At 34.3% G+C, this 14,207-nt stretch overlaps 1 protein-coding gene across 1 annotated transcript in view; it reads right to left on the bottom strand.

The window, feature by feature from the left end:
- Positions 1–301: 301 nt before the first annotated feature.
- The window catches only part of LOC149482521 (protein O-mannosyl-transferase TMTC1-like), a 136,001-nt gene continuing 122,095 nt past the window's right edge, over positions 302–14,207 (bottom strand). Inside the window, exons 7-15 of the mRNA XM_089704326.1 lie at positions 12,462–12,651; positions 9,904–10,025; positions 9,147–9,308; positions 8,005–8,118; positions 5,360–5,503; positions 3,848–4,047; positions 2,819–2,978; positions 1,114–1,234; positions 302–774 (exon numbers count right to left, since the gene is read on the bottom strand). Of these exons, the coding sequence (XP_089560452.1) occupies positions 478–774; positions 1,114–1,234; positions 2,819–2,978; positions 3,848–4,047; positions 5,360–5,503; positions 8,005–8,118; positions 9,147–9,308; positions 9,904–10,025; positions 12,462–12,651 (1,510 nt within the window). The 3' untranslated portion in view covers positions 302–477. The remainder of the gene's footprint in view (positions 775–1,113; positions 1,235–2,818; positions 2,979–3,847; positions 4,048–5,359; positions 5,504–8,004; positions 8,119–9,146; positions 9,309–9,903; positions 10,026–12,461; positions 12,652–14,207) is intronic.

The following is a 14,207-nucleotide window of genomic DNA, read 5'->3' as shown; positions in this document are numbered from 1 at the left end:
CACTTGTCTGTCAAAAATATACTTTCTCATTTCTCTACAAAATCCTTACCTAAATTAGTTGACTATCTAATTCAATGCAGTTTCGATAATTCACGAATGGCTAGATAAATGTGAAATGTTAAATTTGTTTTAATTTATTATTAAAATAGGAAACCAATGACAATTCCTTACGTAATATCTTTAAGTTTGTCATTTCATATCGTTTATTTTTAAACTCATTAATTAGATTTAAGCATTAATCTTTATATTATTGCATTCTATCAATCCACTTCATAAAATAAATAGCAAAAGAAAAGGTATTAAATAGAAATAAACAGAATGAAAATATCATACACATTACAGCAATTCCAGCCTTCAATTCCTGAACATCAATTAACATGAAACCATTCGTGAATTACCCAAACCCAGCTCTTAATAATAACCTTGCGATATTGTCAGCATAACTTATCTAGCATCACTCAATAGTTCATAACTGTTTTAAAAAGTTTTCATCAAAATGTGCTCCCCGTATTGACCGAGCTTCGGCAGAATATCATCTTTCTTCCTATCCCTATGTGTACACTTCTTTTTCAGTCCTGTTTCTGATTTGTTATGTGTAGTCTTTAACTGCGTTGCTATGGAAACGTTACGTTTTTTAACACACGATTTGAACTCACAGCTTCCTTTAGTTTTAGCACTCTCACTTAAATGTTCGCCGCGCGTTTTCACTTTCGGTATTTCTTCTTTTATCGCTTCGACGACTAGTTGTTTGTGATCTAGGCACGTTGTCGATTTCTGCGGGCAAACTTTGTGTTAGAGTTCCGTTTAAAGTATAATTGAATCTTAGTATTTCTGTTAGAAGTTTAAAGAATAGTAATTGAAGCGTTATCGTTGTGAAATATTTTATTAAATAATAACCAATATTGAGCTTCTTTTAAACTTAACCCTTAAATCTCTGATGTTCCAATGAGCTTATGAAAGGACCACAAAATATATTTTTCATATTTTCAATACACTTACAGGAAAATCATTTGATTACATTTTAATTCTATAATATTATGTAGGTACTTTATGTAGGTACCTACTAAAATATCTGTTCTATACTTGATACTAAATTAAATTTTACAAACTTACAGTAGGATTAACAGCTTTCGTGTAGATCTGGACTCGACCCTCTAGCTCCATCTTCAACGACCAGTCTCTCCAGTACATGTGCGAAGCTGCGCTGGGCCAACCGCGGCGCCACGTGTGCCATCTGTTTAGAAGATTTGTTGAAGATATATTTATAACTAAGGTAGTAGTTTTTATATAAATGAATACCGAATGTGAAGAATTTGCTAAGGACGAAAACCTCACTGATATAATTACAACTAATTATATCAATAATTTAAAGGAATATTGAACGTGGAATATAGACTACGGAAACCCCATCACTGATCTATTTTGCGTAGAAATGATGATAGAAACCGATAACAAAAGTTTATATTCACGTAAATCAGACGCATGGCTGACAAGAAAACTTTTCAAAGATTGTTACTATGGGCATGACAATGACGCAAAGCAATTATGAGTATCATACTCGTTTTATTGATTTCCGTCTGATTCCTGAAAATAAATACTTCAAAGCATAATTCTAGCAATTTAGTCTTTGGACTCCACAATCGCATGACCAGCTCGACCGTAATTGTCATCAATAATACCAATGCATGGAAAACCAAGTTTTATTTACGTTGAAGTGTCGTAGCTGAAATATTGTCAATACAGCGATAGGATCCGCGGAGAATACAAACAAAGCTAATTGAAAATCAATGGCGCTCCAGCCGAGCACGTTTGTTAAAACATATTGTTTTATAAATTCCTTTGTAGTGAATATTAATTTCCATCGCGTTTTACGGATATTTTATTGGGCTATTTTAGTGGACATGAGCTGTTTGTGCGCATTCAAAGAGGCTCTTAATTTGATTTTGATTTAATATAGATTATAAAGGGATTTATTGATGGCGGTTTATGATATAATTATTATAGAACTATATAAATAGACAAAAGGCATGTTGGACAAAAGAGACACGTGTAAAGAATAATAGTATAAAGTTAAAATATAGCATGAATATCAAGGTTTTCGATCTTTAACTTCGTCTTTAACTTCGTCACTTAATAATTCATATAATATGTATATTTCATGTGACTTCTAGTGGAAATAATCTAGTAATTCATTAACGTTAGATTATTTCGTTTGCACTGGTTTTTTTATGAATTTAGAACAAGTTTGGTTTTTACCCAGTCAGCAGCTGCAGCACTTAACGCTTTGTACCTGGTTAACAACTGCAGCACTCTCGAGCGCTGACCAAGCGCGCGGTAGGTGAGCGCGGCGCCGCGGAAGGCGAGTGCTATGCTCCCGTTAAGCAGCTGCAGCACTTAACCCTTTGTACCTGGTTAACAACTGCAGCACTCTCGAGCGCTGACCAAGCGCGCGGTAGGTGAGCGCGGCGCCGCGGAAGGCGAGTGCTATGCTCCCGTTAAGCAGCTGCAGCACTTAACCCTTTGTACCTGGTTAACAATTGCAGCACTCTCGAGCGCTGACCAAGCGCGCGGTATAGGTAAGCGTTTTGCACCGGGCAGCAGCTGCAGCACTGAATGCTATATACCTTGTTAATAACTGCAGCACTCTCGAGTGCTTATCGAGCGCGCGGCAGGTAAGCGTTTTGTACCGGGCAGCAGCTGCAGCACTGAATGCTATATACCTTGTTAACAACTGCAGCACTCTCGAGCGCTGACCGAGCGCGCGGTAGGTAAGCGTTTTGTACCGGGCAGCAGCTGCAGTGCTGTAACCACAACATACCTAGTTAACAACTGCAGCACTCTCGAGCGCTGACCGAGTGCATGGTACGTGAGCGCAGCGCCGCGGAAGGCGAGCAGGTCAGCGCGAGGCGCGTGCGGCCGCGACTGGAAACTCAGTCGTGTTGCTTCTAGGTAATACTTGGAAGCTGCAGCGGGGAGACCTGGCAAGGTTGTTTATGTGGTAGAAACGTTTATTTTAACACATACAAATGCATATAGAAAATAATTTAAAAACTACTAGTCCTGGATCCATCGCCCATTTTTGCAAGTGCTATCAAGCTAATTTTTCGTGAGTAGCTTTATTTTGATGAGATGCCCAATAATTTCATGTACGAAACTCTCGATTGCGGTAGCTAACAGAGGAAACAAGGATAAAATATTTTGATTTGATGGTTCTCAAATATTAATTACTAACTGAATGTTTTTTTTTGTTCAATCTCAAGATAATTATCTAAATTATTCGAAAAAATATTTGTCCTACAAAATCTATGGTTTGATCAAAGAGTCCCCCTTTCTAATGTGTATCGATAACGAGGTCATCATAAATGATTACTAACCAGCTGATTTTTTTTATTTTCACTTATTTAATACTTATATAATTCAACAGACATATTGTCCTACAAATTGCGTAATAAATATTTGAGAACCGTCAAATCAAAAATTTTTATCCTTGTTACCTCTGTAAGCTACCACAATCGAGAGTTTCGTACATGAAATTATTGGGCATCTCATCAAAATAAAGCTACTCACGAAAAATTAGCTTGATAGTAATCACTTGCAAAAATGGGCGATGTATCCCGGACTATACATAGATATTCTACTAGAGAGATATTCGACTACATAGAATATTAAATATTGATAATGATGTGGTCAATTTACAACTTGCTTTTTACAAAATAAAGATAGCTTGATACTTACTCATTAGTTTGTTAAATTTTTCACGAGCTGCATAATAGAGCTCCAAAAGAGAAATTACACGACGTAAAGAAACACAATCATAAACACAAAACATCTTTTGCCTACCACTTACCTCTACTCCGCCACCAGTTGCCGTACAAGATATAATGTTCCCAGTTATTCGGCTCCAGATCCACCAACGTCTTCAAAATGTCCAGTTTCTCCAACTCCGGTTTCAAAGACAACAATTCTACATGGGCTTGTACGAAGCGAGGATGTAAGGAAATACATCGCTCCAGCATTTTTACAGCTTGCTCGGGACGTCCTGTTTTCCTGAGAAATTTCGAGACTATTCAAAAGCTTGTAGCCATAATGACGTCATTTTATAAGAATGGATGACGTCATTATAACCCGATCATTTAGATCGTCCCCTAATAATCTTCTAATGATGAACAAAAATAAACAAGTATAGTAAAGGTCACTGGGCTTATTAGTTGACCCGCGTCATCAAAGTCAGAGTATAAAAATGTGTTTTATATTGAACTTGGTCTCACTTTTCATTGAGATGAGCAACAGATAAATTTAATGAAACAAAATTAAAGCTCTGAGTATATCTTTGCGAAATATTTAAAAATATTACGTAAATGCTGTAAATTAAAGAGGCATGACTGTACTTAAAATTGAAAATAATTTACGAAGTCCAATGAAAAATATGTTTAATTTTGTCGTCGCAGAATAAATTTTATATCGAATCGCTTGCTATGACAGCGGTCACGAGAATTCACACTACATTCCAATCGTAAATTGTAAAAAGAAAATTTTATATTTTTATTAAAGCATTAAAAATGCTATTGTCCGGATAAAGCGTTTGTCATCATCAGAACTTTCATAAATTATATTTAAAAGTTGAATATGTATTATTCAGCTCTGAAAAGTATAAAAAATAACGGTAAAATATATAGATAATTTTAATATTTAGTAATTTAATTTATGTTTTTATAAAATTCTCACATAAATAAAATAAATGTATCATTCAGCAGTTCTTAAGAAAATCTGATTTATTACAAACAGAAATCGTACTTTTCGTTTCTACGAAATGAAAAATGAGAAAAGCTTTTTTACTTATTTTTCACTTTCCCAGAAGACCACAATAATTTTATTTCTCAGAATAAACAAAAGTCGATTACATACATAACAAATACATAAATACAAACTTCTTACTGAATAACATTTATTTCTGACTAGGTTTCCGCACGTGGCTAAAGAAAAACCCGCATAGTAGGTACCGTTCCCGGGTATGTCCTTTCTCGGGTATCAAAATATCTCCATACCAAATTTCATGAAAATTGGTTCAGTAGTTTAGGCGTGATTGAGTAACAGACAGACAGACAGAGTTACTTTCGCATTTATAATATTAAGTATGGATACCTTATATTTTGTAAAATAATATACCTATACGGTTAATATTAAACTGCTGAACTGAAAAAGAATTGCACTATATTATAAAAATAAAATTAATTATATTATATTAATCGTTCATTTATTATCATTTTCATAAATGGTTTCGAATAAAAAGCATGGAAAAACACACACCTATAAAGTATATTTGCTTAGAATATATTTCATATACATTAACTATACTCACTTATACAGCTTCCCAAGGTTGTAATGTGCGTTAACATGATACTTATTGTACCGGATCGCTTGCAAGAAGTGGTGTTCTGCGTTATCTGAACCAGTGACCAATGTTCCAATGTTGTTGTGAGCGCTGGCGTATGTTGGCCATAACCTAAATGGAAACCAATTTTATTTGTCACCTAAATACTTCAAGCATCACCTAAATACATTGTACAACATAACGTTATGGGAAATGGATAATATAATATAGAGATAAGCAAATGTTGGAGTAGAATGAGAGTCTGGGTAAATGCTGTTTACTTGTGCAACTAGAGGATGAAAACATAGGTTTAATAATATTAATATAACTACATTCGTAGCATTCAAATCTTGAAGTACTGTCAGTTTAAAAGTGAAGAATACCACAAGCTATGTCATATCACACGCAAAACCATGCAAGATATACAACAATAATCAAAAAAAGTTACACATAACACAATTATCTACGCTCCCATTGTGAAAACTCCTTGTATCCCGCAGGTACGTATGTTAATCTTAACATATTACATTTCTGTTTGAAATTCATACGCCAGGCGTACTTTTGTAAGCCAAGCACGTATCTTAACATAGCAGAATTGCAATACCTGTCTAGTTTGAGCTTGAGCCACTGAAGAATTTGAATTGACTTAATTTTGAGGTACTTAGTATGAATTTTCGTATGAAATTTTTATTGTATTGTCTGCAGCTTTTTGTTGGTTATGATTCAACAATTTTGGTGGTCTATTTTATTGTTAAATAAACTATAAATATTAGATCGATAAACACGTTCCCAATAAAGCAGCAGCATAGGCTTGTTATAGAATTAACATTTTTAATACTTAGTTGCTACACATTACTAATACTTCTATTTCCACAAAACTAAGCTAGAAACCATCGAAGCTTTATTTCACTGAACAAGAGCATTTAAATATTTTCATCCATTAGTAAGCTACATGACCCCAGATGGATACACAATTATAAAAGTTGTGTATATTCAACTGTATTTATATCGGGTATTGATAAAACATGTTCTACATTATACATAGTAACCCAAATCACATAAAAGACAACTGATGTATAGTTAGAACACAATATCTACAATCTACATCACTCAGTCATTTACATGGAAACTAAATAACACAAAATGTATGCCACAATTAGGCGACCAATTTGTAAGGGAATCCATGCATATTCGAACAATACCGATTCGTTCTCATTGATGTAAGTATTGAATCAAGCTTATTATAATGATTGTACTTAATATCAATCACTAAGCAATTATAACACAATTATGCGTAGTAATATCAAAGCTATTATAACATTAATATAGATATACGTTTATTATAGACTAGCTGTTCTCCGCGGTTTCACCCGCATTGCTCCGCTCTTGTTGGTTTTAGCATGATGACATATAGCCTTCCTCGATAAATGGGCTATCAAACAGCGAAATAATTTTTCAAATCGGACCAAATGTTCGTTTGCAAAAATAGCAGACCTAAATCTGACTTCTGATATATATTGTATAGGTCCCAGACATCCTATAGACAGATGTTGCCAACCAGTTTTGTGGTCCCCCTGCCCGCACCCCGGTAATTAAATATGGCATACAAAGAAAAAAATAAAAATTTCCAAAACATGCCGTGTGGGGTATCAAATGAAAGAGCTTATTGAGTAGATCACGAATATATAGCATACTATATACATTTCTTACACTTTCTCTAAGATTTTTTAGAAAATTTACGAAAATGCTCCATTTTTGAGTTAACTTTAAACCACTATAGATTGAAAACTCATGAATATATTTTTTAAATTATTATTTTAAATAATTAACAATAGTCCATTGTTTATGATTCAATAGTTCGTAATATAATATAAGTGAGCTATGTGGTGGATTTGATGAAAATAACTATATACTATATGAACTTGAAAATATACTCGCCATCTTTGATTGCTCCCCCCACTCCCCCATGCAACTATTTCACTGTACGAAATATTGAATCGTAAACAATGGACTATTGTTAATTATTTAAAATAATAATTTAAAAAATATATTCATGAGTTTTCAATCTATAGTGGTTTAAAGTTAACTCAAAAATGGAGCATTTTCGTAAATTTTCTAAAAAATCTTAGAGAAAGTGTAAGAAATGTATATAGTATGCTATATATTCGTGATCTACTCAATAAGCTCTTTCATTTGATACCCCACACGGCATGTTTTGGAAATTTTTATTTTTTTCTTTGTATGCCATATTTAATTACCGGGGTGCGGGCAGGGGGACCACAAAACTGGTTGGCAACATCTGTCTATAGGATGTCTGGGATCTATACAATATATATCAGAAGTCAGATTTAGGTCCGCGATTTTTGCAAACGAAACTCCACTGAGAGTCCGGTCTACAATAGTTCGCGTGATTAGCGCGTTCAAACAAACAAACTCTTCAGCTTTATAATATTAGTATAGATTTATCGTTTACATTAACAAGGAAAATCACGAAAACAATAAAAACAACTCCCTAGACCTTTAACGTGGAAGCAGCAGAAAAACTAGAATGCAAATATAACATAAAGGAAACAGCAAGCACACAAAAGCTTATCAAAGTATCTCAGGTCCCATTAAAATATCTCATTACAGACCTCAAAGCTTCTTTATAATGTTTGATGGCGGACTCTTGTTGCTCGGTTTCGCGAAGAAAGTTGCCTAAGTTGTAGTGTAGTTTGGCGTTTTGCGGCAAGCTGGCTAAATCCGCGCTGCAACAAAATGCATTACGTTGCATTTATCATTCGAAGCGGCCAAATCTCGTCACACGATAGTTCTGGAAACTTCTAGAAGATTTCGTATGGGTGACGTGGATGAGGGATCATTTTTGGTCTAAATTTTGAAATTAACGTGTAAATAATATAATATATTATGTGTAAGTAGTTTGTTAATATATAACATTGTGTGTGTCTATTTAACGGAGTAATCGGAATAAAATCCATTACGTCGAACTTATAATTCGAGCGAAAAACTAGCTCACACACGTTGTAGCCACAGTAAAAGAGCTACGAGACGAAATTCGTGTTGTGGCTCTAATGAAAATATACCACTACGTGAATTGCAGCTCGTGTAATATTAAAAGTTATAGTGTTAATTTTATGGGTATTGTGTATTACTTAAATTGATTTAGAATCAACATTGCATTATCTGGTAGAGTGCATATTGGAATAAATGATTTATCGTTAAAATTTGAACGTCACATTTGTCAAGTATTTTAAGTGTTAAAAATTCGTCACTTAGCATCTAATGGTTTAAACACTGGAAGCTTTCTCGAAACTTACTTTTCTGAAATCTAAATTTAAATATCCAAAGGTAAATAATATTCAAATTATGTCCCATTTATCATTTGTTGAGTTCGAATTTCTTCTTGTGATGAGTTCTCTACTGAGTTTTATAAATTTTACATTTTAAGATTTATGTGTTCTTACAGGTAAAAATATAACATGGTGACAATTTGGTGATCTGATATGATCAATAACAGGTGGTGATTTCGCACGTTCTTTCAGTTAGATTTTCCTACTTTTCTCTTATTACTTTTTATATCTATTATTACTTCTTTTATGGCACTAAAGGCTTTTCAGTATCCTGTCCATTGATTATCATCATGCTATGATTTAAGCGAAATTCCGAGTGCGGATTAAACTCCCGCCGGCGGTGGACTATGTTCTACATGACCCATTATTGTATTCATTAATTTTTTCTTATGTTTGATTACACGATTATCGCAATGACGTGTTACCGCAGCAGAGTGTGGCGGTCGCGCCAGTCGGCGTTGCGGCGGAGCGTGCGCGCGGCCCCGCTCGCCGCCAGCGCCGCCAGCCCCACCACGAGCAGCGCGCGCCAGCCCGCCTTCGTCCACATCAGTTGGACGCCGTACGCCGTTATTATTACGCTACCCACGCTGTAGATAAACTTTCTTATGAGTAAATATAGTCTTATTGTGTATTTTTAAGTATTGTAGTAGTATTGTAGCATATAAGTATTGTATTAATTCATTATGTACTTGTGAGGCCATTAAATAAACGTTTTCTTTCTTTCTTTCAATAGTTTTTGCGTGTTATTATATCAGAAACTAGCTGTGTTCCGCGGTTTTACCCGCAATGCTTCACTCGTGTTGGTCTTAGTTCCCGAGATTAGCGCGTTAAAACAAACAAACTATTCAACTTTATAATATTAGTATAGATAAAATCGAGACGACCAGCGCCGTATATTTACACGAACTATTTCGAGTCCCTTTTGACACCTCTACAAGTACGCTTTTCCTCCAAAGATGTGATAAGTAGCTCTGCTGCGAAAATCTATGATGTAAGTAGACTCCGTTCTGCACATAGCACGCACCCATGACACGCATTCTTCCAAATAAAAAACACGTATATTGGCTGAATCCATTTCCGCCAGTGAAAAGCACCGTAACTCAAAATCTATTCGACAGTTTAGTATGTACCTACTCTGATAACTAATTTTAAAATATATGAATATAAGTTGATTAACTTTACCTAGGTATATACAGCACTCGTTCAGCGATCACAAAACCAACGGTGACCAGTAAGTTGCTAGCTGGTACGAACGGTATGACCAGCAACAGAAGACCCACCACGGCTGGCGTGTGCCTTTGTACCTGGGGTCAAGAATATTGGTTATCTTTGGTATTGGTATTCACAGGCATTCGAAAGTTTATTTAAATTTAACTAAGAATTTAACATAATATATAATTAACTATATATTACAAAAAATATAGCACATTTTCTAATTACAGGGATGTCGTCTCAATATATTCCGTTTCCACTAATAATTGTTTAAAGACTATTTCCAGAACTAAAATTTATTTTTCCTTTCGGAGAATCATAGACACATGCAGATATACATAAACCTACAAACAACCGTATTTAAAAGAGACTCAATAAAATATTTTGATTAAAATAAGGTATCAGATATTTCCAGTTAAAGAAGCAACATTAATTTAAAATTTGACACATTATCCATCAATTTATTCTACCGTATAATGGAATTTTATTGCATTAACCCTCATTCACCTTAAGCATAGTTTATCATAACGAGACACATTGTATAAACGTATTATTATCAAATACATAGAATATATCGGATTTGAGAATTATGTCATACTAGCTTTCCGCCCGCGGCTTCGCCCGCGTTTTCAAAGAAAAACCCGTTCCCGTAGGATTTCCGGGATAAAACCTATCCTATGTCCTTTCTCGAGTATCAAAATATCTCCATACCAAATTTCATGAAAATTGATTCAGTAGTTAAGGCGTGATTGAGTAACAGACAGACAGACAGAGTTACTTTCGCATTTATAATATTAGTATGAATGGCATAGTTTCAGTAATATTAGTATATTCATTTTTCTTGAATCAATACATTTGGATTTACGATAAATAGTACCGTAAGCTTGTTAAGTCATATACTTTTATAATAACTGCAATGAATTTATCACTTATTTAGAAAACATAAGAAAGATAGATAACAATTATAAATGTAACACATAGACACATAAAAAAAAGGCGTGTGGCACTCCGGAACTACCGCGGTAAAGCTATTTCATGCTATGCCTTCAAGCCACACCTCCACGCCCGTCGGAGTGGGGAGCGTGAGGTTTTTTCGTTACGGAATTTCTGGATTCGGTCCCCGCGCTCAAGGCCCGCGATAGAAGCTATGCAATAGCTTAAAAAACATCAAAGTAAATGGACATTAAGAGGCTTGAATGAGCGTAGCCTAAAAATAAAACTCATTAGCGTTATAAATGAGTTGTCATACACATAAGACTTAAAATAAAAACCCCGAATACTCGTAAAAAAGATTAAACATCAATCAACATTATTAATTCGAGCAAATATGAAGGGTACCCTTTCAGAGGTCGTATTCAGGCAATTACTTTTGGCCAAATAAATATTTGTGTTTCATATAAATTCCTTCATATGCTATTGCACGCCTCATAAGCGAAGCGTTGAGGTGGGTACTACTGTCAATTCGCGCAAAACACCTGATTTTTCAAACTTAAAATGTCTTTATGTATCATACATTGCACTTGTAAGATAATACATACACACACATATTAAGAAAAAACACTATTTTTAACGTTCATGATATTTTTGATGTCATTTTTGTTATTTAAACTAGTTAAAAAACAGTTTAAAAAAGTTCTGTCTTGGACGTCCGTGTGTCTGTATGTGCGGATCCTTTTTCTTGTTAACACGATAGCGACCGAAATACTTTACTAATCGAGTCTTTTTTTTTCTCTTACGCTTGAGTATGCTCAGGAATAGAACCCTTTCATTTTTCAGGGTCTGATTCGATGTGGTTTAATTGTTATTAAATAAACAAAAATAATAATTAATAAATATTTATTAAAAAAAAATTATGAGGCGTGCACTTTTGGATTTTCCAAATTATTTAAATTTATTGCTATCTGTGCCACGCGGTTTTACCCGCATTTCTATGCTTCGTCTCAGCGTGATGTTATGGTAGCCTATAGCCATCCTCAATAAATAGGCTATCTAACACTAAAATAATTTTTCAAATCTGACCAGTTGTTGCTGAGATTAGCGTGTTCAAGCAAACAAATAGAATCTTCAACTTAATAATATTAGTATATATTTATACCATGAAACATAAGAAATTAAATGGCAGTAAAAAAGTTTTTATCTAATAGTGAAGGAAAAAAAATTTCTAAAGCGTAAGCCGGACAAATTAGATAGCTAAGAACTATATTCAATTTGTAGTAAAAAGCAATTTCTTCTTTAGATATTATGTTACGTTTAATATCGCTGAGAAAAGAACATAAAAATATATTAACAATGGTCGTATATTTAATTATATTATAACAGTTATTACACAATAATCTAATGTTAAGATTCTTAATAATTCATATAGGTACATAGTTCCAAATTTACGCTATTGTAAAGTTTCTAAATTATTTTTTACGCAGATTCTGATGTTTGTTATTAAGAATTCGTTTACTTTGTCAGATGTACATAAACTTTTAAAAATTTTCATCCCTGTAAAAAAATCACCACATCTAAAACGAAATACGTACCTCCAAATCCGTCAAGCACCTATATCCCAGTAACAGCAGGATCCCAAACGCCGCACACGTGAGAAGGTTCCTCGGATCCCAGCCACTCGTGATGAGCGGCACGGACCCCATCTGCCAGTCGTGGCTGAGCGTCCAGGGGCAGAGGAGCAGCCACCAGTTGAAAGCAGCCAGGTAGCAGAACGTCATGAGTCTGGAAATGAGTCTTATTAGGCTCTGGGTTAAAAGGTTATTATTATTTATAAAAGACTATGACAATAAGGTTATTTTAATTGAAAATGTATTCATTGTGCAATGTTTTAAGATTTAAATTACAATACCAAGGTCTAGTCTGTAATAACACATGAAAAATATCATGTTTATCTGGTTATTTTAATAAATTTTCCTTGTTTAGGGATTGGGTTGATGAAGGCCGAATAATAAGAGATTCTTCAATTGTTATTTTAAGTAAGTAAGTGAAGTCCCGTGTCCCCGTAGTGGGGTAAGGGGCAGATGCATTATTCATACATCTGTTTCACTGATCGATTTTCTTTAGGGACAAGTAGGTGATCAGCCTTCTGTGTCCTGCCAGACCGAGACATTTTTTTTTCTTCGTCTCCACCGGGAATCGAACCCAGGACCCCTCGGCTCTACGCTCACGCGTCAACCACTGTACCAAGGAGGCGGTCAATTGTTATTTTAGTGAAATACATTTAAACAGTAACAACTTTCAATTAAAGGTAACATGATAATATTATAGTGTAACGCTCATATTAGTCGAAATGCATACTAAAGTTACAATGCTAAAAGCACCTGAGGGCAAGCCTTTGAACTGAATAACCTCTCTATAGAATATGAGGTAAGTTACTTAGTATTGTTGCCCCAATGGAATTGCAATTTAGAGTTTTTGTATGCATAATAAGAATCCGCTAGAATGCGTGGAATAAGTACAAAACAATGTTCTCATAACTACCAACATACATAATTGTTTTGTGTGTGTGTTTAGAGCATATTGCATATTATGTGTGTCCTTAAAGTGTGCCTGTGACCACATACGCTGCATAATGTTCGAAAACTCTGGATAAACAATACAACGAAAGATATATTTAGATTATCAATACATAGATAGATAATAAATAGTATATTCTATTTATTTTTTTCATCAATAAAATTAATTTCTAATCAAGGGAAAATAAATTAATATTGCCATGGAAGTCAATGTGCCTCGACTTCCATGCTATTCCAAAACTTCTAAATTGTATTGGGTTAAAGACGTATTTCCCAAAATAATGGAATCGCTCAAATAAATTTGAAATTTCATTCAAACTCATTGACGGTAACGCAAACTTTATCCAGGATCTTACAATAGAAAACAAATTTGGACCGAGTTAGGAGTTGGCAACGATACAATGGGGGTTAAATTAGTGCCAAGTAAAGCAAGTTTTCAATGGAAAATGTATTATTTAGTCATTATGGGATATAATTGTGATTTTTACTGCGACAGAAGGGTATAAACTTCACATTGAACAGATAAGGGAGATTATCATTAAAGTTCATCATTTATTCATTTATTTTTGGGAGTTTTAGTTAAAATTTCAATTTAGTACTGCTAGTTTAATTAGGTATGTTTACTATGAAATGCAAGCTGTGAGGATTCACGTTACTCTTTCCCGCCAATACTACTGAAAAGTTCTGAATGAAAAGCAATGCTATATTTTCTAATTGATAATTTTCAGTAATTTTTACTCAGCAGAGTGATATTTCGCAAAC

The sequence above is a fragment of the Colias philodice genome, chromosome 15 (genome assembly GCF_061535455.1).
Source record: "Colias philodice isolate Cphi_HAF_F1 chromosome 15, ilColPhil1 Martin Lab GWU primary, whole genome shotgun sequence".
Classification (NCBI taxonomy): domain Eukaryota; kingdom Metazoa; phylum Arthropoda; class Insecta; order Lepidoptera; family Pieridae; genus Colias; species Colias philodice.
This window is presented reverse-complemented; position numbering and strand designations above follow the sequence as displayed.